Raw genomic sequence first — 26,885 nt, forward strand, 5'->3', positions numbered from 1 at the left:
GCTTGGTGATCCTCCATATCTGTATGTGTCTTCAGTGGGATGTTCCTCCAGCCTGAGTTCCAGGAGTCAAGGCTGTGAAATCTTCCTTCAATAGTGTATGCACTCACCATGCTTTTAATCAAAGCATATATGCTCATTTAAATTAATGGCCATGTTTGTCTAAAGTGTCAACAGCTCAAGGGGACTGTGTAAATCCAGCTAGGGTCCATGCAGGTAGCAAATACTTTTAGGCCCAATGGTCTATAGCATGGTGATCTGCCTAAAGTTGTTGGCAATCTATAGCCCATTTGTATATTGTATTGTTCCATTTTATAATCTTGTTTTATGATAGCAGGCTAATTTTACTTTAATGTCTGAGATATAAGAAGATTATTACTTTCATACAACAACAGACTTTTAATTTCTTATTGTTCTTATAGTATGATAATAAACAGTTCTCATCACAATATGGGTGACATAGTGCCACATAAATATTAATTCACTCTGATGCATATGCTACAGTCAGTCTTACACAGTCCTTGAGGATTTTTATTTATCTTCCAAACTAGATGAGCTATTTACATACCAATGTTGGATTGCATTGAAATTGTGAGTAAACTCTTCATAGTGAGTTTCTGAGAGTAATGTCAGCAACTCTGATATCCACAATCTTGTGAATTTCCTGTGATTAATATTAAGTAAAGTAAACCTCTATATGTGGGAACTTTTTCATATCTGTAAAACTGATCACAGACACTGCAAATACTGACATTTAGCATGTAATATCTAGCTGAAGGATCAACAGACGAGGGTTGACAACAGATTTTAGTCTTGCACCAGTTTATCAAAGAATATCATACATTAATGCATCCATTTACAAACTCTCTAAAAGTCACTATTCACAAAAAGGTACACTACACGAGGAAGAGATTAAATTAAATATGTTTAGTATTCACAGGTTATGAAATTATTTTGACATGCATACACTTGAATTGCTTGAAAATAATTTTGTAATACTACAACCTGATCTCTTCATCTGAGTCTGAGTCAACGAAACCCATGTCCTCATCATCATTGTCTTTGACTATATGCTTATCCACATCCTCCCCAAGTCGTCCATCCCCCTGACCGGCCTCTCCACTAGCTCCTACAAGCACCTGCTCCTCCTCTTCTTCCTCTTCCTCCTGGTCTTCCCAGGATGAACGTACATGCACCTGCTTGAGAACCCGCTGTGCCAGTCTCTGTATCTCCTTGTAGGGGCGAGGGTCAGCCTGGATGTTCTCCAACAAACAAATTCCACACTCTTTCTCCAGCAAGGTACAGTACTTCTCAGCTGACAAAGAGAAATTATCAAACACACATATTACACTACAGCTGTACAATTCTTTGACATATCATCACTAAAATGATTTTAATTCATTTAAAAGGTTATGTCAGTTGGATAGCCTCTCTACAGCTGTCAGACGGATGACCTCATTATGGCTGTGTCAGCTGGACAGCCTCACTACAGCTGTGTCAGCTGGACAGCCTCACAACAGCTGTGTTTGGACAGCCTCACTACAGCTGGACAGCCTCACTACAGCTGTGTTAGCTGGACAACCTCACAACAGCTGTGTTTGGACAGCCACACTACAGCTGGACAGCCTCCCTACAGCTGTGTCAGCTGGACAGCCTCACTACAGCTGGACAGCCTCACTACAGCTGTGTCAGCTAGACAGCCTCACTACAGCTGTGTCAGCTGGACAGCCTCACTACAGCTGTGTTTGGACAGCCTCACTACAGCTGTGTCAGCTGGTGAGCCACACTACAGTAGTGTCAGCTTAATAATTACATTGAATTGGACAAAACAGCTTAACACTATATATGTAGAGCACATATGTACTTACGACAGAACCCACAGAGATTGCATAAAGCCCACACAGCCCAGTGTTGTACCTCCGGGGTGTCAAATATTGTCAGAAGTCGCAGAATAGGCTGGAAAGACCTGTCAGACAGAGAACATGCAGTGTCACCTTACAACAGTCTTCACAACTTAAAGTTAAACCAGTCCCCTTGAGGTGTAATCTCACTTAAAAGAATTCAACAGGAACATGTTGCATTTTTAGCTTGACTTGAAGAGTATATTTAACATCAAATATTACATGGAAGTACTTAAAGAAAGCATCGTGTGGTCAGGCTCGCTGACTTGGCTGACACATGGCATGGGTTCCCAACTGCATAGAACAATGCTTAGGATGTTGTTCACTGCATTGTCTTGTCAAGACTTAATGATTTACAGACTGCTGCCATACAGCTGGAATAATGATGAGTGTGATGTAAAACTACACTCACTCACTCACTCACTCACTCACTCACTCACTCACTCACTCACTCACTCACTCACTCACTCACTCACTCACTCACTCACTCACTCACTCACTCACAAGCAATGTGTTGGAGTCAGATACATGAGAAGCACCTGTGACATTGTGACATTATTGTAACCAATGCATGTCCAAACCTAAGCAATGGAAGGTTGTGTCTGGGATTCCAGTCTGTGCTGTGTCTACACACAGCACAGTAGGAGCTAAAGCTATGATGAAATATAAGCATTATTCTTGGAAACATTCAAAACAAGAACTATTGTTTGATTTTCACTTATAAGAAATAGACTTTAAGGGTTATCTTGTTAACACCTTATAGTTCATAGTCACTATAAAAGAGACCTGTGCATAACACAGGTAATTGTGTCATTGCGAGGATTACAGACTTTTTTTTTTAAATCATAAAAATTTTGAGATGACCCCCCAATTTGAAACACTTCACAGTACAATATAACTAGACAAGGCCGGACACTTTGATGTACCCTACCTGCCTGCTTTGCCAATCGCTACAGTACCATCACATGCAAATGACTAAAACTTAATCTAAACATACTCATGGGTGACTGGCCTATCGAACACCACCCATGACACCTACCAGCTCTTTATTGTTATTTCTACAAGTCGACTGAAGGCTGATTTTGTCCGTCAGCTAAACGATATTGACACAAATGGTGGACAATGGCAAGCGTCCACCAATGAAAGGGCTTGCTTTGACCACACCACCTTTTGTGCAGCCTTATTGTCCCTCTACTTGATCATCTACTGGCTCACCTACTGGTACATCTACTGGTGCATTTACTGGATCAACTACTGTTCCATCTACTGGATCAACTACTGATATTTCTACTGGTGCATCTACTGGTATATCTATCAATGGTACTTGATCAACTACTGGCTCATTTAATGGTACATCTACTGGATTATCAACTGGCATAGCTACCTGGTCCATATACAGTATACTCTGTCTAATTCTGACTCCCTTTAGACTGTCAAGAAAGTCTGAATTAGACAGAAGTCCGGATAGTAGAATACTGGGTTGAAAAAAAGAATTTATGTCCCTTACCTTGACAGATACATATACACATATCACAAGTACAACAGGAACACAAATAAACGATTTATTTCTTTTTATTGACATACTACTTAAAGAAATCTGTCAGCAAGGATTCAGAACTGGTTGTCATGGATTGTTTGATGACCATATTTTCAGTGACAGTATGCTTTTTGTTTGTGCATGTACGTCCCATTCATCAAAAACGTGGCTGATATCTTCATATTTACCCTTGATTAGTTTCTTTCTGTTGGCTGCAATATTCGTCCCAAACTGTACCTTGTACTCGTCCCTTTCTTCGAAACATCTGATACAGTTTGCTTTCTTATCCTGTATTTTTTGGCCAAGTCTTTCTGAAGGGGCTTGGGAAGAGTTTCGGAATATTCAGTCAACTTTATCTTTGTGCCAAGCAACAGCTCAATTCGATGACATTTCATTGGTCGGACAGCCATTTTGGTGTGTAATGTTCATGTCAGTCTGCTGAAGTCTTTTAACAGGTGTCAAGAGTGACAGTAAGTTGACATCACTACCTCAGTAATATCCTGGGTTAATGTCATTTACCAATAATCAAAGTAATTGCCGCTAAGTACCGCTAATTGGACGGCTGGCTGTCAGTTATACTCAGTCAGGATTATAGTGTTTGTTTTCATGGTAAGTTGGTCTGTTGGGCCAAGACTTCAGTCCGAGATCCGAAATAGAGAGAGTCAGGATAAAAGAGAGATGATTTAATATGATAATATATAGTATTGAATTCGGGACCATAATCTCAGACCGCTTTTCAGAGAAATCCGAGATAGAAAGAGACCAAATTAGACAGAGTACACTGTAATGGTATTACATCAACTACTGGCTGATTTACTCATACATATGACGAATGATCTACATGCCCATCCTGTAGAGGGCAGAAGAGGGCAGTGTGACCCACCTGTAGTTGATGTTGCGTCGGGCACGGATGTCCCATCTGTTGATTGCACCCACCATTCTCTGTAGTACTTCATGCCGTGCAGGACGACTCACCAGCCATGTCTCCTCCGGGTCTGATGCCAGGTGAGCCAAGACACCAGCAGCATTGTAGCTGACTTCGATGCCATCACTTGTAGAATCCAGGAGATCACTACAGAATGAGTCAATTACTGTACTTCCCTATCTTACTACAACACTGCATACATCTTACTACAGCACAATACACAGCACCTAACTACACATGCCTCCCTACAGCACAACACTATACCACAACACTGCACACATCTCACTACAAGCAGACGTGAAGTTTCCAAATACAATTTGTCTTCATCAACCCATGCTTGTCGTAAAAGGATTAGCTGGTCAGGCAATTGGTTGACACATTTCATCCATACCAGTCGTGTAGATCTCACCTCAGATATCTTATAACACATGTCACTTCCCTACACAGATTTCACAATAGCACAACACTATTCACACCTTGTTATATCACAACATTACAGACATCTTATTACAGTACAATACTACACACATCTTACTACAGCACAACACTACACATACTTTACTACAGCACAACACTACACACCTTGATATAGTACATCATTACAGTACAATACTACACACATCTTACTACAGCACAACACTACACATACTTTACTACAGCACAACACTACACACCTTGATATAGTACATCATTACAGTACAATACTACACACATCTTACTACAGCACAACACTACACACCTTGATATAGTACATCATTACAGTACAATACTACACACATCTTACTACAGCACAACACTACACATACTTTACTACAGCACAACACTACACACCTTGATATAGTACATCATTACAGTACAATACTACACATCATACTACAGCACAATTCTACACATACTTTACTACATCACAACACCACACACATCTTACATCACAACACTACACACATCTTACTTGAGCACAGCACTACAACATCTTACTACAGCACAACACTACACCTTACTACAGAACAACACTACACACACTTTACTACAGCACAACACTACTCACATCTCACTACAGATTGTATTGTGCTGTTGTTACTGATTTCTGTACCTGAACACCTGGACATATTCTGTGACCATCAACCGAGGACGCAGCTCCTTTACCTCCGCTATGTTACCCTTTAAACACATCAGGGATGATCACTGAGTTACTGACCAACATCTCTCAAAAATCAACATCAAGGCTTAATCAGCATCATTTTGCTGCACCATCTCATCATAAATACCTAAAAGTGCATTCATCCAAATATTTCAGAAAGTCACATGTGACAGAATATTCAAACAGGCAATCACAGGAATAATAATGGGGAAACACTAAAAACATTACTACCCATTTCACTTCAAGAATGATTTTTGCATATACCCTTCACATGGATCCAACATCAATGCTTTGTGACCCTCACTCACCATCAACCCCATCATGTTGCGAAGCAGCTCTGCATGGTCTTTGAATTTCTGCAATGAGATATGGACCATAGACTAAACAGGAACTGCACTTGTCCAAGGGCAGAGATCAAGACAGGAATATACGTGTACTGGGGTTCAGGAGAATGGTAGATCAAGCAGGACCAACTGTGATGTGCCGGCGGGCTGATTTGAAAATATTAAAAGAATGAACAAATTGAATTACTAAGTCAAATAAATGTGAATAATGAATATGACAAAACAAATTCAGGAATATATATGGTGTGCTTATCAGGTATATCTGAGCAATAGCCATCTTTGTCATATACAGTGTTGAAAATACCTGCCTGTCTGACTGCCCAGGATGAGTTATTTTCAACACACACTGACAGATTCTCAAATTCACCAGTCTAACGGTAGGGTTACAATTCAGACATGTATATATGAAGATACATTGTGGGCGAAGTTTTGATCAGGGTGTTTTTTCCACACTTGGATATTAAGCTGAAAGTGCAGTAAGTATTGATGAGAAAAAAGCTTGGTGGAAAAGAAGGGTTTTGAAAGAATGTTCAAGGGCAGACAAGGTTTGACAGTGGTGAACATGAAGATTGTTCCGGGCAGTGGATGCAGCATATGCAAGCAAAATCTTCCTGTAACTGGAGAATTTCATTTTTGGCACAATAAACAGACGTTTGGATTCAGACTGAAGGGTTCTGCTGGGACAGTACAATGGAAGTAAGTCACAGAGGTACTGTGAGGCTGTTTGAGACTGAGAGTAGCACTGGAATGCCAGACAAAGTAGCTTAAATCGATCCTTTGTTTTACAGAAAGCCAATGGAGTTCTTGGAGGATGGGGGTGATGTGGTTTGACATGCTTTCCAATTTATCCTGTATAGAAATTTGATATTTCAGAAGAAGATAAATTGCACACCCATCAATCCTTTAGTTTCACAGGGATTTATGAGATAATAGTTCCACATGAATGACGCCTTTGGTGACAAGGACAATGAGGTAGAGAGAGAGAGAGGTAGAGAGGTAGAGGTAGAGAGAGAGGTAGAGGGGGAGAGAGAGAGTGTGTGTGTGTGAGAGTGAGAGAGAGAGAGAAATCTTTCATTCTGTACATGACATGCAGACATGCATGGGGTCACTTACTTTGTACATAAATTCTAGGGGGTCATATGCGTTGCACATGCTTCTCCATAAAAATCATCACCACCAGAGATGACAACCCCAAAGTGTTGCAAATAGTAGTTTCAATGTTCAAAATTAGTAGTTTGACCATAAAATTTGTAGTCAACAAAAAAACAAACACAATGATGGATTCTGAGAAAATAATGAATGATATTACGGTCACGTGGTTAAATTATTTCCGCAGGAACTAAATGTGTCAAATCGCATAAGTATTGAAATCAGCTTTGCTAATATTATGTTTGTTACTTGCAATCATTCCAGTTCAAATATGTCATTAAATATGATGAATGGAAGGTACGTGAAGTCCGAAAATGTATTTCATCGTTGAAAACATATGTTTTTGTCTATATATCCGAATTTTAATGCATTTTGTTCAAATTTTGTAGGATTTCTACTGGAATCATATTGGTGTAGTTTGAAGTGAAAATTCGTAGCGACTACGATAAAATCATAGAAGTTGGCATCTCTGCACCACCAACCCTAGGCATGGATTAGGAATGGTTCGTTACCCACATTACTTCACTTCACTCATCTGTATGCACACAAGGGACACAATTCCCAACAAGCGTATGAACTAGGATTAGCTGTGCCTGAGCAGACTATTCGGACTGACAATGATCCGGGGTGTGTTGTCTGTGTTTTCAACTTCTTGATCCAAAATCCCACTTAAACTAACTGAATGTCACTGTTTGAACACAAAGATCAAGGAAAACATTGGTCTGAGCTAGGTTAAAATGGTCTGGTGAACTGGTAAATTTGGACTGAGGCAATCAAGTGCATTTTTAAATAGATGGCAATTGTAGCTGCAGCATAAGAATCCAAACACATGAATTTCCAAATTGGGTCATGTAGAACACAAAATTAGATTTTCCTCAAACACACCTGTTCTCCCCACTTTCCACTGTCGTTAAGACAGTCTGTACTGGTGCTCAAAATAGATGGAATCCTTGGCCCATAACTGTATTGAAGTTTTTACAACTGTGTCATCTCCAGACAAGACACAGGTTAAGGTCCATCCACCTCCTGACACAACACAAGCTAAGGTCCACCCATTGACGGGCAAGACATGAGCTAATGTCCTCCCACCTCCAGACAAGACACAAGCTTAAGGTCCACCCACCTCCAGACAAGACACAAGCTAAGGGGCACCCACCTCCAAACAGCTCAGGAAGAGGCCCATCCCATCTTTGTCCATGAATCTTTCACAGTTGGCAGCAGTCTCATCTGTAACAAACATACAAGTTGAATATAAGAGCCAATGCTAAAACAACCAACTTGAAAGTTCTCCTCTGCCATCCACAGTCAATACCAAGGCACAATAGTCTTGTGAAATGGACGTATGACGAAACCACCCAATCCTCAAACAATGTAAAATATTTTTGATGCCCTGCCAAAGCCTCTAGATGGAAAGCTAGATGATTTCTCCAAAAATTGAGCTATAAATGGTCACAATAGGATCATTTTTCCAAAGGTTATATGCCATGACTCACCAAAAACAGCTACCTCTCCTATGTCAAGGCAAAATCATAGATAAGCCAAGACAGTGAAAACTCATTGTAAAACACTCACTACTATGACACACTAGTCTTGTGTCATTCACACTCACTACTATGACACACTAGTCTTGTGTTGTCCACACTCACTACTATGACACATTAGTCTTGTGTCATCCACACTCACTACTATGACACACTAGTCTTGTGTCATCCACACTCACTACTATGACACACTAGTCTTGTGTCATCCACACTCACTACTATGACACACTAGTCTTGTGCTGTCCACACTCACTACTATGACACACTAGTCTTGTGTCATCCACACTCACTACTATGACACACTAGTCTTGTGTCATCCACACTCACCACTATGACACACTAGTCTTGTGTCATCCACACTCATTACCATGACACACTAGTCTTGTTTCATCCACACTCACTACTGTGACACACTAGCCTTGTGTCGTCCACACTCACTACTATAACACACTAGTCTTGTGGTGTCCACACTCACTACTATAACACACTAGTCTTGTGGTGTCCACACTCATTACCATGACACACTAATCTTGTGTCATCCACACTCATTACCATGACACACTAGTCTTGTGTCGTCCACACTCACTACTATGACACACTAATCTTGTGTCATCCACACTCATTACCATGACACACTAGTCTTGTGTCATCCACACTCATTACCATGACACACTAGTCTTGTGTCATCCACACTCATTACCATGACACACTAGTCTTGTGTCATCCACACTCACTACTATGGTACACAAGTCTTGAGACATCCACACTCACTATTGTGTTACACTAGTCTTGTGTCGTCCACATTCACTACCATGATTCAATAGTGTTGTGTCGCCTACACTCACTTATATGGTACAGTACTTGTCAACAATGCTCCCACCACCATAGCACACCATTCCTGAGCTGTCAACCTAACTACTGAGGTCATATTTTTCAGCTGTCCTACCTGTGACATTCCACATAGTGCTCCAAGCTACCTCCATCACATCATCGCACACATCAGCCAGGAGTTTGCGTCTAATGATGCTCAACATTGTCTGCGTAAATGACAAATTTACATTTAGCATAAACGCAGTGACCTTAATGTGTCCATATTAACTTTGGTCACTGTAACCCACGACAAGTTTCAGAAATACCATGCCTATGCGGTGAAAACATGAATGACAAGCACTCTCACAATATCCATGTGAAAAGGATATATTATCACAAAATATATTGATGAAGGAAACCAGAATGAGTTACCACTTTCATTTATATACCACTACAGGCATAAGACTGCAGGTATTAACAAAAGAAGCCATTTCACATACAGTGGCATACCTTTGTATGCAACATATGTCATATTTGGGATTAAACTTTCTTAGTAAAGTACAAATGCTTGTACACAGTCTTGTGTCATCATAGTACTAGCATTTGTACTTTACTAAGAAAGTGAAATCCCAAATATGACATATTTTGCATTTGACCACTTTCTAAATGGCATCGGGTAATCATACCTTTGTATGATCATCAAGGTGGTTCCTTCACACGAACCTAGCTTCAGTGATAAATAGTGAATTTTCCTCACAGTATCTTTTATAAGCTAACTTCCCCAAAGTTTCTTTCTCTCTGTTGTCCATACGACTTTCCTACATAGATCCTAGACTGCCCACGATCTCTTTGTCTCAGCGATCTGCATGACCTCCCTACCTGTAAAGCTCCTTGACAGCCCACAATCTTTTTCTCTCTGCACGACTTCCCTAGCTTGATAGTTCCTAGACTGCCCACAATCTCTTTCACTGTATTTGACTTCCGTACCTCTACAACTCATAGACTGCCCACAATCTTTTTCTCTCTGCACGACTTCCCTAGCTTAATAGTTCCTAGACTGCCCACAATCTCTTTCTCTCCGTATGACTTTGCTACCTCTCCAGCTAAATGACTGCTCACAATCTCCTTCTCTCTATATGACTTCCCTACCTCTATAGCGCCTAAACTGCCCACAATCTCTTTTTCTTTGCCATCCACTTGACAGGCCAAGCAGTTGAGGAGGAAGATACCAATGCGATGGCTATAGTCATCTCGTTGTGCTCGCTCTAACATCCGCAGCAGAAAGTTAACCAGCTTTTCGTAGCAGTACATCTAGGGTGCAGAAACAATGATGTCAAACCAATGATCCTTAACTCCAGAGGATATATATTTATTGATGAGTTCATTAACTGAATCACTTGTGAGCTAAATGGAAATACATTACACATCGTCTTAACATCCACCTGGGATTTACCCATGTGCAAGAGATAGTGATTACAGTACTTACCACATCATGGGGGATGTTGAAGACTGACAGAGTCAGGCATCCATTTCTCAACATCTGTGCAACAACAATGAGTGAATATCAGATGTATGTTACACTGACATGATTTACACAAGATGGCATACAGATACATCTGATATGTAAACCCCCAAAATATATTTGTATGACACAAATCTCTACATCCTCACCAATTCATATTTATACAGTCAGGCCATGTTAATTCATGCAGTGCCATTTTTCATATAAATGTCTGGACTGTGAAACATTTAGTTTGCTGAAACAAGTCCAGTACACCATGTGCAGCTGATATCACTTTGACACAGTGAGTACTTTCATAAAAAGAGCAACTATGACAGGTTTTGCACAAACTAACACAAAGTGTGACCTGTTAATTATTAAAATCAGTAAGTCATGACTTGTTCAACTCCCTATGTACTAATTGCCATTGAAATTTACCAATAATGAGCCCCACTAATGTTCGGCTGTATGGCCGCAGTAAATACGCCAGATTAATGAAGCAAAGACAACTACAATAAAGCTAATAGTGGAATTTCCGCAAGTCATGTGATGTAGGTGCAGATCATGTGGTACAGGTCAAACTTTCATACAAAATGGCGGCTGTGAACCGTGCCCTTGAGTGATCATTGCCAGGTTCAAAGAATAATATCATGAAAATGGGGGTCAAACGATGCGCTTATGGCACTTGCAACAGTGACTCATGCTTCTACCACAAACCACACATGGCAGATGTTTTTTTCATCAAATTTCCAAAGCCAAAATCAAAACCTGAGATGTGTGACCTCTGGATCAAAGCGTGATTCCGCGGTGATGATTTTGGCTGTCACAAGATTACCCAAGATACCCACATGTCTTCAAAACACTTTGTTGGTGGTCATGGTCCTACGATTGAACATCCTGACCCCATACCCACTACCGCTAGAGGCGTGGAACTGAGGTTCTTCAAAACAAACAAGAGTCATCAGAAGATGACATATCCCCCCCTCCCCCACATATTTGAAAGGACAAATCATCTGACAGTTACTTATTGTTTTTTTTGACAATGTCTGAATTGTTTCCATGGAATTCATGAAAAACATAAATACCATATATCTGTAATCAGAAAAAGTCACCATTTCAAGATCTGTCTCATATATCTGCCAAGATCTTTTGAAAGATATGACATGGTTTACGAGCTGTGCTCCGGAAACGAAGTCAGCAACATGTTCATGGAACCGAGAAAATAATACTTCATAAAAACCTGTAAATAGCAAAAGGCACCACTCTGGGGTCTGCCACACATATCTACCAAGTTTTACTGACAGATATTAAGACATTTTTGAGTTCTGATTCGGAAACGAAGCCCATCCCTCCATTTTGAGACAAAGTCTGAATCGTTTCCATGGAAACAGAGAAAATAATAAATAATACATCACAAAAACCTGTAAATACCCAAAGGCACCACTTTGGGGTCTGCCACACATATCTACCAAGTTACACTGACAGATATTAAGACATTTTTGAGTTCTGCTCCGGAAACGAAACACACCTCTCACTTTTGAGACAAAGTCTGAATCGTTTCCATGGAAACCGGGAAACTAAGAAATCACAAAAACCTGTAACTAGCAAAAGGCACCACTGCAGCTTCTGATTGGTATATCTACCAAGTTTTGCAGAAAAATATTGAATGGTTTTTGAGTTATGCTCCAGAAACGAAGCAAAACCCTTCATTTTGAGACTAAGTCCGAAACATTTCCATGGAAACCTAGAAAATAATAAATCACAAAAACCTGTAAATAGCAAAAGGCACCACTTTGGGGTCTGCCACACATATCTACCATGTTTTGCAGAAAAATATTGAACAGTTTTTGAGTTTTGCTCCGGAAACGAAGCCCCCCCCACCATTAGACTAACACCAAAATGTTCCATGGAAAAATAAAAACAATAAAAATGCCAAAACCTGTAAATAGCAAAAGGCACAACTATAGGTTGAGATCATTATATCTATCAAGTTTGGTCTAAAAATATTGAACGGTTTCTGAGATATGCTCCAGAAACAAAATGATTATCGACGGACGGACAAGGTGTCGACTATATCCTCCTCCATTACATGCCGTGGGGATAAAAAGTCAAGACCACCAAAAGCCTCGCGAGCTTGTCCCCAGAGAGGACAAGAAGTTGTTCACAACTCCAGGTATATTTTGGGAATGAAATTAAATAAACTGAATGAAAATGCTAAACAAATATTGAACAAATATTTTTAAAAATTCATAATTTTGTAGAAATATCCCTTTATAATTGAATATGTCAGATGTTCATAAATTATAATTAAATATGTTTGCAGGTACTAAACACAGACATTGAATGAAAAGGAAAAGGAAATAACCGAGGGTTCTGAAGAGCCAGCTACAAATGTTGATAAAGAAGGTATCCAAAGCTTTTAAAGGAATTGGTTAGTTTAGGAAATCCAGTTGGGTTTCAACCACTTTTACTGTCTGAACAAGTTTGAAATTGTAAGATTAGATGTTGTTTAGTTTTGTCGTTATTTTAGATCACAACTTCTCACCTTACAAGTTTTGTTTTTTAAACAATATTTTTGTTTTGCAGATGTAAGAGAACAGGTTGCCTGTTCTGATGCATCTACTCAGACTGACATATTGCATGATGATCTAGCTGGCTACAGTGATGATCAGCTGAAACAGCCTAAACTTCTACAGAGGAAATTATTCATTGATGATGTTCTCAGAAGTGACAGATCATGCAAATTCTACACAGGTATATAATGCGTTTCAAATCTATAATCTCAGTTCATCATTTATTTAGGCACAATATATTTCCATCATATAGACCTTAATGTGTGTTTTATCAATATAAAAAATCATTTCCGGTATTATATGCATCCAGGTTCTGTTGTTCCTGCACATATTCCTACAGTTCAAAGCTGAGAGGTTAACACTGTGGAAAGGGGAAGAAACAACAGTATGTTTACTTAATTGTTATAATTTTGCTTTTATTAATTGCCAACTATATACTATCTATTGAAACATATATGCTATAGGCCACTTGGTCACTGATCAATATGTTACTAGTTAACCATTTCACAGACGGTGCTATCAAGAATTTTTTACTTAATGGTCACTCTCAAATTATCATTGACCTTTTTGTACCAGCCATTGTGAAATGTATAATCAATGAACAGATCCACTTGACCATGTTAACTGATACATATTTATTTTTTAGGAGAATGCAAAAAAAAAATGATGACCATCACCCCAGGGGACTTTCTACCTTCACAGCTTTCCTCCTAACACTTGTGCACCTGAGATGTGGCCTTGATGTCGACCATTTGAGTCATCTGTTTGGCATATCATCATCACAGTTAGTTGTTACTTCCGGACATATATTGAGTTTATATCCCACCACCAGTCTGCATTACTAGCATGCTGTTGGTGAGGATTTAGCATAATATAAACAGATAAGTTTTTATAATCATTGCCAGGCTGACTGGTCAACAATGAAGGAAGGCCTCTGTCCACCAAGCGGAATGGGTAGCTGGTATGATATGATGGTAGCCTGAATTAAAAACTTGAATGCCTGACAGGCAACGAGTTCTGTTCTCCACAGGGAGTGTTCTGTACACGTTGACCAGGGATAATATGTCAGTGCTTTCAGCATGCAATGTGCATGGCTAAATGTGCAACAAAAATGGGTTTCAGTTTAGTTTTACGCGCACTCAGCAATATTCAAGCCATATGGCGGCAGTCTGTAAATAATCAAGTTTGGATCAGACAATCCAGTGACCAACAACATTAGCATCGACCTGCGCATCTGACATGAAGTCCAGGTAGTACAGCATAAGTCTATTCTATTACAATTTCAGAGCTCAAACCTGGCACAAGAGTCGGTCTGGAAACATTATAGTCCAGTGTAGGAACCAGTGAATGGATAACGAAAATCTGTTGTCACAAAGGTATATAATAATATATGTCTCTGGATGCAATATTTTTTTAATGAGGCTGATAGTACATCAAAGGCATGCTTTTCTAAAAATTTGTGAGAGAGTTTTATGCTGCACTCAACACTATTCCAGCTATATGGTAGCAGTCTGGAAATAATCCAGACCAGACAATCCAGTGATCATCAGCATGAGTATCAATCTGTGCAGTTGGGAACTGGTGACAATCAAGTCAGTGAGCCTGTCCACCTGATCCCGTTAGTTGCCTCCTAGCACAAGCATGGGCTACTGAAGATCAATATTCTTTACGGTCCTTCACAGGTATTGAAATTTGTGAGGCTGTAGCCAATGGCATAAGGAAGGCAGTCCTCATGGGTTAAAACAGATGTCATAAGCATCCCGATAATACAATTGACAAATCCCATTTTGTAGTCTTGGTTAATTTCAGCTCTTCGTATTTCTGTACGGTCATCACATATTTCTCAAATGCTGTTTGCCATTGCAGTTGAGGAGACCATACATTTCCAGTAAACTCAGTGGGGAGCAGGTGGAGATATTTAATTACCACAATTAGTGTAGTTTTCAGCACCCAAAGGTGATGCCAGAATATATTTGCTGCCTTTAGTGTGTGAGTGAAAATGGCTTTACACCACTTTTAACAAAATTCCAGCAATAACAAGGTGGGAGACTCCAGAAATGGACTCTTCACAATGTACCCATGTTGGGAATCGAACCGGGGTCTTCAGTGTGACAGGCAAATGCTTTAACAACTAGGCTACCTCACCAGCCCTTGCTGTCCTAATATTTACCCACATTACACTCAAAACAGAAAAGCTAACCTTGGATAAGAAAATTTTAACCGAGAACAAGTAAACAGATGTGTGCATGTGTACCACAGGAAAATAACTGAATTTCTACATCCACAAAATGGGAGATATTTCGCATGTAATTCATTTGGGAAGACCACTGGGAAGAAAAACAACACAAGACAATGGTCCTCAAAGTCAAGTCAAATCTGTGGATCAGACACAAGTTTCAGGAAATCAAGAGTTACAGGGACATATTCGGAAGAATTTGTACATATCAGGTATATTTCTACATCCACACAACATTGTATATGTACATATCCAATGACCTGTATAAAGTTAGAATGTTAGTAATTTCATAGAAGTATATTCATATGTCTTTGGTAATTTCAAACACTGCTGGTCATTTTGTCTGGCAAATTTTAAAATTAAGTTTCCAATTACCTCTGAATATTTCTCTTTCAAAAAGATTAGGTTTTCACAATGACATCAAGGTGTTGTCAGATAAAAAATAGCAGATTGGGCAATACCCTCTAAAATTTTTTTTAAATATATACTAGACATTTGTATAGCCCCAATATCCAGTTTGCAAATTCAACTGCTCAAGGGTGCTTTGGGTTCCCCCAATCATTGGATGTTCATCACAATGGCACAACACATTTTCAATCTCAACTCCATGGGGAACATATAAGGTTCCCATTCAGAGCTGGAGGGACTGGGACACAGTTGAAGTACTTTGTGCATGTTTACTGCACGTTCCCGTACCATTTCTGACTGGTTTTTAAGGTATAAAAGCATGTTCACTTGATTGGTAAAATTTACAAATGACTGGTAATTGAAATGCTAGCTAGTTACAATGTGCAGCTGTAAAACATGCCAGCAGAAACACTGTACATCAGATACATTTCTACTACTGCACAATATAGAATATGTATGAGGTATATCAATACATCAGGTATATATCTTAAAACATTTTCGCATCTCTTTTCTTGAAGAGTATAGTAAAATTATATATTAGATAAATACACACAAACACACTGATGCATATAGCAGATATACTTCTGTATCAGGTGGAGTTGCTGTGAGTTTATCTGGTTATAATGTTATCTTATAAACATACTATGCTACAAAAACAAGCCTGGAGTTTTTCCTGGTACTCACCGTTTGTTCTGAGGGGTAGGTCTCCATTGCACGGAGTAGGAGACTGATGATACTCCTGAAAACATCTCTTATATCAGTCTAATGTACAGAAACATAAATTCAACTTTCAGAAATGTTTGTGCAGTAATTCTACCCTGAGACACATTCCTGCAGTAATTCTACCTTCAGACACACTCCTGCAGTAATTCTACCTTCAGACAAATTCCTGCTGTAATCCTACCTTCAAATTCCTGCAGTAATTCTACCTAAAGACAAATTCCTGCAGTAATTCTACACAGAGACACATTCCTGCAGTAATTCTACCTTCAGACAAATTCCTGCAGTAATTCTACAGACACATTCCTGCAGTAATTCTACCTAAAGACAAATTCCTGCAGTAATTCTACACAGAGACACATTCCTGCAGTAATTCTTCCCTGAGACACATTCCTGCAGTAATTCTACCAGGAAAGGAACATTCCATGGAAAATGTTCCAGTATTTCTGCCAGAAATACCTTGCAACCTGGTGTTTTGAAATTACTCATGTCATCTAATTTTTTGTTTGGTATATTTTGCCAGCAAGAGATGCCACTGACTTACCTCCGTTGTCTCTGGGTGATGTACTCCTTTTGTTCCCCCTTGGCTATATAGAACAATGATGCACTGAAACAACACAGGCACATTAATTCACCATGGGAAATTCCAAACATAAATTCAACTTTCAGAAATGTTCCTGCAATAATTCCACCCTGAGATATATATTCCTTTTGCACCACCTTGGCTATATATAAGACAAAAATAGTTGAGGATATAACTAAATTTTGAAATTATGAAAAATGAATGATCCATTTATTCACCGACATACTGATGAAATATCAATCATAAAAATGCCAATATCACTAATTTTTGTCCAGTATAGAACAACGATGCACTGAAACAACAGTCACTTATCAGACAGTGGAACACAATTTCCAGAAATAAAAACATAATCAAATATTGATTTTTTAATATTTTCCCACATTCAGTGAAACACGACATTTTTGCATTTCTGGTCAGACTCATGGACTCTGCTGAGGTACACATATACCTGGCGTTGAACATCAGTGTGAAGAAAGGACAGACCATTAAACTTTCCTAGTGAAAGAAAACTGTGTATGCTTTACCTGCCTACAATCTGCACCTGTTTGTCCCAGAGGTGGCGCTTCATGCCAGCCAAGATGGCCTGAAACAAAACATCTTGTCATCAGTCATCCATTGTGTAAACCGGAATTCAATCAGCTATTTGATAAAAAGACCCCATGCCTGTTTATTTTGGTTGCCTGTTTAGTATGGCTGCCTACTGTCAGATTGTCCAGAGACGATATCCCCAAATTAGTTCAGTTCGGGATCTGAGCTCCCTAAGAGAGACACAATAAGGAATTTTCTTTACAAATAAGAGATCCCTAATTGTTGCACTCATGGAACAAAACTTTTTGATGCCATTACATGTAGCCATCCTATACAACGGAAACCTGTTTTCAGTACTCGGCAACAGTGTTTGTAAATGATAAGTGAATCAAATAAATAGTGCACAGAATTTATGAAGTATCTAACTCAACTTCCTGATTACTTTCTTGTGTAAACAATTTGAGAATTTCTGTAAACATGTGTTACATCTATATAATTATAAATATTTATAGTCGAAGATGATAACTCTCCACTAATAATGACTATCTATATCTTTGTTGCATTTAGAAAAACACTGGAATGAATCTGACTTTGTCAGAATGGTGGAATTGATATGCATGTCATGTATGACTTTAACAAGCATTAATTCAGAACTCCAGCGAATCAGGTCGTCATGTTGTCCTTTGAAGCTCCACACCTTTTCATACATGGCAGAATCAAGAATGGAAGACAAACCATTATTCATGCAGAAAAACTCAAAAAGCCCCCCATACAAAAACATATTCATTGAAGTGTGTATAAAAAAAAAGATCAACTGTGAAATACATTTTTACGCATAAATGTGTGATTACATTAGTGAGGACGTCTTGGTTAACTTACCTCAAGAACTGCACACTGTCTACTGACTGCAAAGTTACGGAAAAGATGGAAGACAGTGTTGAGTGCCTTGATGAGCAAGCCACACCTGTCCTGGTACACCTGCAGGGATAGGAGAACCTGCTCCTCATCACTCTCACCGGTCACCTGCAACAGCAGCAACCATATACAGCATGGTCAACCTGCACATCACCTGTCCTGGTGCACCTACAGGTCTCAAGCTGAGCACACAAAATGATCAACCTGCACAACACCCGTCCTAGAACCTGCAGGTCTCAGCCTCATAACACACAACATGATCAAGCTGCACAACACCCGTCCTGGAACCTGCAGGTCTCAACCTCATAACACACAACATGATCAAGCTGCACAACACCTGTCCTGGTGCACCTACAGGTCTCAAGCTGAGCACACAAAATGATCAACCTGCACATCACCTGTCCTGGAACCTGCAGGTCTCAGCCTCATAACACACAACATGATCAACCTGCACAACACCCGTCCTGGAACCTGTAGGTCTCAGCCTCATAACACATAACATGATCAAGCTGCACAACACCTGTCCTGAAACCTGCAGGTCTCAGCCTCATAACACACAACATGATCAAGCTGCACAACACCTGTCCTGGAACCTGCAGGTCTCAGCATCCACACACACCATGATCAAGCTGCACAACACCTGTCCTGGTGCACCTGCAGGTCTCAGCATCCAAACACCTCCACCTCCTGTTCTTGGGTACAAGCTTGGAGAACATTTTGTGACTAATGTGCAGATAAAAACTACATCATGTCTTTTAGGTGAAACAACTTGGTAAGAACAATGGGACAGACTCATTGCATTGTTTTGTCCTGACTGGAGTTGATACAAGCATGGCTGCTTTGAACCCCTTGTTGATTGCTACAAGTATGTAGGTCACTTGACCCCCAGGATGAAACAGACCATGGACACACCACTACTCACCCGTTTAGCAGGTATATTCTTTCTGTAGCAAGCATCATGGGCACATCCAAACAGACCCAAAAACTCAAGCATCCGTCCTTCTAGTCCAGGGATACTACATCTTCCAGCACTGCAACACAAAGGGGATTATACTGTGTTTAAAATCACATATAAGGTCCTAAAACATGTTGATACCATCATGAAAATGCTACCTGTGAAGATGACACCAATTATATAATAACAAAGGTAATTTATAAAGAACCTGTGCATGCACTTATGCATGCTCAAGATGCTAACAAATTCCAGGATAGAATTGGTATTCAGAACCCAGTGATTTGCACCCATGCAACTAAAGGGATTGGACAGTCAGGCTTGCGGACTTGGTTGACACATGCCATTGTATTCCATTTGCGTAACTCAGTGTTCAAGATGTTGATTACTAGCATGTCTGGTAGAAACATGACTACTCATAGAACTATCACACAGCTGAAAACATGCTGAAAGCGCCGTTAAAAAAAACAAAAACAAAACAATGTCGCTTCTCAAACTCGACTTCAGCCAAATCCAGGAAGCTACTTTTGGTATTCAATGTATATGTTTCTGGCTAGCGTCGCTAGCAAGGTCTGACCATATTCCAATTATATATGTACTATCCGATAAAGTTAGCAAGACATGTTGTTGGGGTGGTCTCATGTGCACCATTGAGCCAAATAGATTAAAGAGTTGGGAATTGGTTGAATTCTTACAACTGATGATTGTTTCATTGCCAACAATCATTGACAAAAATTGGCTAGCGTCATTTTTCAGACTTTCCTATTCAGATTGTTATAGCAGATACGTATAGCATGATGCAACTTGATACTTTAAAGTTATGACAAAATATATCATGAACATAAACATCCTGGAGTCTTCAAGAAATATTCAGTCATTACTTTTCAGTTCATGAGTTTTCTGGAAAATAAACATGTTTTCAAGCACTGAAAACTTTGGAGATATGTTCTATTATCCCATTTCAAATACTAAAAACAGCTGGTCCAAAATCGTTTGTGTTCGATTACGAGAAAATGTGATCGGCTGCTTGGTCGTTTGGTCACTGTGATCAATTTTTTATTACGTCAATCATTCAGACACCACTAATACACTATAAGCAGTCTCTAGTAAAGATTTCTACATCAACATTGCTGCAACATCAAAACAATCATTGATATGTCAAAATCTAAATCACTAACAAAAGAAGTAAATCATGTTCCAACTTGCTGGCAGCACACAGTACATTGGTGAATGGTGACATCACTTGTCATTAGCTATTCATTTTGCTTTTGTCAGAGCTTATACTGTTCAGACATCTGTAAGTCAACTAGTAACTTTCAGACCAGTAATTAGATAAAAGGGTGACTTAAAGTGTCTGGTGTGAAGTATGCATATACCTGTCGGCTTCTTGTGGTGCCTCGTCCCCATGGTGGTTCCTGCTTGGCCTGAATGACTGGATCTCAGTCTTCTCAAAGCCTGCCAAGTTGGTGCCAGAGATGTCAAGTGATGTCAAAAGGGGGAGTCCGGTAACCAGCTGCTGGAGATACAGTTCTGGGTGGGGGTACATCACAGGTGTCTCGGACTGGCCTTGAGAAACGTCCAGGTGTCTAAAATATAACACATACTTGCGTGACTGTAAATATGGTATTGATGAGCAGTTATTTTAGAGGCATCTTTCATGTAGCAAAGCAGGAGTAAAGATGATGAGATGATGGTATACAATACAGGTGTGATATCATGATATAGAGATAGAACACAGATGTCATATCACGATATAGAGATAGAACAGATGTGATATCATGATATAGAGATAGAAGACGGGTGTGATATCATGATATAGAGATAGAATACAGGTGTGATATGATATAGAGACAGAATACAGGTGTGATATCATGATATAGAGACAGAATACAGGTGTGATATCATGATATAGAGACAGTATACAGGTGTGATGATATGAAGATGTAGAGGTAAAGGACAGTTTTGACATCATGGTATATAAATACTATACAGGGGTTATACCATGATGTAGAGATATCACAAAGGGGTGATGATATGTAAAGATAAAATACAGGAGAGATGATATCATGATGTAGAGATACAAATTACAATACAGGCATGATGATATGACTGATGTAGAGATACCATACAGGTGTGATATCATGATGTAGAGATACCATACAGGTGTGATATCAGGATGTAGACATACCATACAGGTGTGATATCAGGATGTAGAGATACCATGCAGGTGTGATATCAGGATGTAGAGATACCATGCAGGTGTGATATCAGGATGTAGAGATACCATACAGGTGTGATATCAGGATGTAGAGATATCATACAGGTGTGATATCAGGATGTAGAGATACCATGCAGGTGTGATATCAGGATGTAGAGATACAATACAGGTGTGATGACATGATATTGAGATGCACTACAGACATGATGACAAACTAATATCACGACATGTGTTTAGTTTAATCCCACACTCAGCAATATTCCAGCTATATATGATGTAAAAAATCGACTCTGGATGCAAATACAGTACTTACTTGAGCTGTTTGAGTTGGCACAAATTGTCAATGGCTGCATCCAAGTCTTGAATGTCGACATCTGCAAGGCTGAGTGACACCAGGTGATGTAAGCATTGCAAGTGGGGAAATGTTTCCATGGCAACAGTAGACTGAGTGAGGTCCAAGTGTGTCAGCAGCTTACACCATCGGAATACATCATGGAGTTGGATGTTTCCAATCAGCAAGTTGTCTTCCAACTGGAAATCTCTCAGGCACAATTTACGGAGATGAGGACAGTTCAAAATAGGGTCATCAAACTGTTCAACCTTTTCTGCTGGTACTTTATCAATACAATCTTCGCTCTGTGCAGCAGAAATAGAATCTACATGATCTCTAATTCCCTCAAACATATCTGTAGCATTCTCCAAGCGCAGTGACCGTAAAGTTTTCCCCATTTTGTTGATGAACGGGATGCAGAGAGATGAGAGTCTAGTACAACAGGACAGGTCTAGTTCTACAATAGGCTGATCTTTTACTAGACCTAGTCCAAGATCACTCACATAAGAATTTGCTAAATTCAGTCGACTGAGTTGTGTTCCTCTCACGTTAGTGAATATATTGAGGAAGCCATCAATGGTGGAATGTGCATGATCAACATGCTCCATGTAAAAGTGAAATATCTTATCACAGATTGTTTTGGGCAGGGACAGTCCTGGGAAGAGGGTATACGTTGTGGTGTGGTGCGTTGTAGTGAACTGGTGTGTGAAGGTCTGCAGGTTTCTCACACAGTACTGCACACACAGATCTTCCAGGGTTGCCGGCATGTTGCGTGGCCAACTCTCCATCTTGCCTGAAAAACACAACAGGTTGCATGGGGTATATTTCGAGGGACAGATTCTTGGATAGCACAGTCACTACAGCTTTAACACAAAGAACTGCATAAAGTTCTTTCCCTAGCAATTCTTTTCAGTCAAGATATTTCAAGTCAAACACAGCCGTTTGAGTAAAAAGAAGAAGTGTTAACAATGTGTCACTGAAAGGAAATTACATGCTGTGTCAGGTCTGTTGCAAACAACATTTGCAGTATTTCCGTTTTCCAGTATATACCTGAAAATCGCTGGCAAAATATGTTGGGAACTGGAAAATTGAAAGCTATCCATATATTGTGTCTGGTAAATCATCATGTATTAAAATACAAAAATCATGGGTGTGCTTTCACGGTCGCAAAAATTGTTATCTTTCGGAAATATCCTGGCTAAAAATAACAATCGATTGGCACGCTGTCATTGGTCAACATGATCGGTAATTCAGAATTTTCAGTTCAGTTTTTATAACCTTGAAATATAGCTTAGACCATAATAAGCCAGAGAAAGCCAAAGTTTTTCCAATTGTCTAACCATATGACAAAATGTTTACGTCATTATTTCGAATTTGTTAGCAAGTTAGTGTACATACAGTATCATAGTAGGATATGAACTGTAGGTCACCAGACATAGTGTACGCTAAATAATTATCCTTGCGTAATGTAAATTCGCGGACATCTATTTTCGCGCACCTATCACTTCCGCATGTACGCAGTCGCTACGCATAAAAGGTGTGACGTAAGATTGCGTGTTTGTAAACAACAAGTAATCTTTTTCATCCTGCTGTCATGATTCGGAAATCACAAACTTCAAAGTAGATTTTTTAACCAAAATTTTTGGCAAAGATATTCTTACACTTCTGCACTAATGCAAAAAACATCAAGACGAAATTAACCCCTAAAAAATAGTTTTCATTCATGAAATCACTGATCTGCCGGTCGTCTGTATTGGTAAATGGTAATGCTAAAAGGTCATGACCCCAGAAGGCGGGGTGTTGTCCAGGAAAAATAACCTCGGAAGCCAATTTCAGACAAAGTCCTTACAACTTTAAAACAAATTTTCATGAAAGGTTACTGAGTAAAAGCTATTAATATGACTTTTTTTATCAAATTAAATGGTTTTAATTAATGAATAATGAACATAAGCTTGTGTTTATTCAGTAAATGTCTCCAAAGACATGCAGAATATTATTCAAATTTTCATTCAAGATTACTGGAATTTTTACTTGTTTAATGCGTCTTTTTGATCCAAAAAGACAAAAGTAGACAAATTCTGAACATTTCCTGACTAAAACCTTCTTATCAGCACTGTGAGACATGAACTTCAATACTACATCGGTATCAGCTTTTGGCGTAAACTATTCACCTTACTGTTTGTCTGGATTTTAGCTATCACAAATATTAATGTCATTGCGCGCAGTTGACTTTGATACTGTCGTGTGGATCATGGCTTCATCCAGCTACAATAGCGATGTGTCAAATGCTGAAATGTATGTTTTTATGAACATTTTATATTGATGAAAGTTTGTATAATTGTTGATTTTCATGTGCCTTGTTAATTTCGCTTACCGCGCCTAAACTTGCTAGGTACATGAATATTGATTACGCAGATATAAGTCAGCAGAAATATTGATATGTATGCCCGAGTATCAATGATAGAAACTCACATCAATAAAAATGGGACTGTATCATACAAAACAAGTAAAGGAAACAAAGTGTTGAAATATTTTATGTTTTGTGCTGGTTTTCATTGTACTGCTGGAAAACGTCATGCACATGTTACCTGTGGCCTCATCCACCAGAGCTAACGTGAACAATCTGCAAAATGGTGAAAAGCAGGGTCACCACGTAAACACTTAAAGCATCTGAAGGTTGTGCGTATAGATCTTTATAAGACCTTGCAAAACAAAAATCAGATTCGCGTACGTAAAATGTCAGCGTTGTGAGGACTGTTCGATAAGTTAAAAATATCGACCAGCTTTCATTACAGAAACACAATTCAACAGCTAACAGTTCCTGTGTAGAGATGATTTAAAGGAAGGACTTCTGGTATTGTCAGGTACTGTTTAATAAATAGTGTTGGTACGGTTTCGGTTAGAAGAATGACATTAAGACCCACTCAAATCATGCCCGATTACGTACTTGTCACAAAGTTATTGACCGAGAAAAAAAGGCAACCCGCGGGTTCAAAATAAGCAGAATGTGGGGAAAGAATTGAAACCACGTGGTAAAGCCTTTATGAAAGGTGTTAAATCATGATACCTCGTAATAGATGAATATCAGCTGAAATCCATTTGACACTGTAACATTCAGGAGATCCGTGTTGTCATTTTTACCAATAGCCGGAAGTTGATAAAGGTCGAGGTTGACGGGATGCAACAATCTACCAAACCGGATCAGAGACGAATGGGTGTGTATCAAAACGGATGTTATTTTCATAGGATATGTATTTTCACGTATCTTCCTTCCTCCCTAAATACATGCCCAAGACAAAATATGAAATAAACGAAACCATGTAAAGTGGAGAGTGTTTCTGCAATGTGATGGCTGGAGGAGAAATACAGGACGGTGAAAAAAGGTTAAAAGTGCCAGAGGACAATGTCGAAAGGACAATGAAACGTCATTTAGGGGCTAAGGGAAAGTCAAAAATGGCCAAGCTAAACATCTTTGAATATTTCAGAGTTGTTCATTTAGACTGATCATTTCTGAGTGGTTACGTGTTCATGTTATAAGCATAGTCAGCCATACAACTGTTTATTTTAATGATAACAATTATAAAAAAAATAGACCCATCGTAGCAGTGAGACAAACATGACTAGAGAGCAATACTAAGTTTTGTAAGGGCGGGGAGTTCTACTTTCTCTGCTATGTCATCCCTGAGTCCGAGTCTCAATCCGGTATTTTTAGGTCAAAGACTTTACAGTCGAATGGGAAATAACTCTAATACATAGAAGAAATTGACAGAAGCGGCACGAAAATGACTGACATGCCCCGTGAAATGCTTTCTTACCGCTTAGGACAAATGACATATTCAAATACACTCACTTTCCTGGTAAAGAATACAGTTCATATACAGTTCTATTTCGGCAAACACTTGCCACTTTAAAGGGATAACTGACTTTCACAAACAACAGCATGGCATCTAAATAATTTCCAGTTTTGTTAAATAACGTTACTCACCCCTTCTTTAATTCACACTGCTACTTCTACGTAACATTGAACACTTGTTCTTTTTATGATCAATACCTTGCGTTTAACTGGCGGAAAGAGCTTCAGTCTGTCTTCTATACCTGGATGGTGTTCGTCTGAAGGAAACGCAACCCATTCAGAAATGTAATCCTGGTGTATCTGTTTATAATGACGTACTGACTGTTTCAGACTATATGTCTGGCTATTCTGACCCATCTGTTACACGGGGGCGGTGGCCTAGTCTAGTGGTTAATGCGTTGGCCCGTCACACCGGAGAGTCGGGTTCTATTCCCCTCATGGCTACAACGGGAGAATCCCATTTGTGGTATTCCAAGCGTGATATTGCTGGAATATTGCTAAAGCGGCGTTAAGTGTGCGAAACAGATTATAAATTTCGCTAGCTAGCGAGGCTACTTATATCTGAAAGCTACTAGCCCACAAAATAATTCACTCGCCCGACATTTGAAGAAACTAAGCAAATTATTACAAAAAAGCTTAAATCTTCAGTAAAGGCAAAAACGAAAAGAAAACCGTGTCGATTTTTTTTCAATTTTTATGTGTTGATTGTTGAAAGAGTAATT

General features: G+C 39.2%; 1 protein-coding gene across 1 annotated transcript; it reads right to left on the reverse strand.

The window, feature by feature from the left end:
* Nucleotides 1–375: 375 nt before the first annotated feature.
* On the reverse strand, nucleotides 376–25,495 carry LOC137273385 (protein zer-1 homolog). Its single transcript, XM_067806015.1, has 17 exons — nucleotides 25,378–25,495; nucleotides 22,293–23,103; nucleotides 21,138–21,347; nucleotides 19,732–19,840; nucleotides 18,774–18,917; nucleotides 17,891–17,949; nucleotides 17,328–17,390; nucleotides 16,748–16,802; nucleotides 10,832–10,885; nucleotides 10,495–10,656; nucleotides 9,482–9,572; nucleotides 8,151–8,221; nucleotides 5,810–5,857; nucleotides 5,454–5,521; nucleotides 4,319–4,507; nucleotides 1,866–1,963; nucleotides 376–1,312 (listed from the first exon to the last, which is right to left on the reverse strand). The coding sequence occupies exons 2-17, from the start codon at nucleotides 23,096–23,098 to the stop codon at nucleotides 996–998; spliced, it is 2,544 nt and encodes an 847-aa protein (XP_067662116.1). The 5' UTR covers nucleotides 23,099–23,103; nucleotides 25,378–25,495; the 3' UTR covers nucleotides 376–995.
* Between the last annotated feature and the right edge of the window lie 1,390 nt (nucleotides 25,496–26,885).

Source organism: Haliotis asinina, chromosome 2 (assembly GCF_037392515.1).
Source record: "Haliotis asinina isolate JCU_RB_2024 chromosome 2, JCU_Hal_asi_v2, whole genome shotgun sequence".
Classification (NCBI taxonomy): Eukaryota; Metazoa; Mollusca; class Gastropoda; order Lepetellida; family Haliotidae; genus Haliotis; species Haliotis asinina.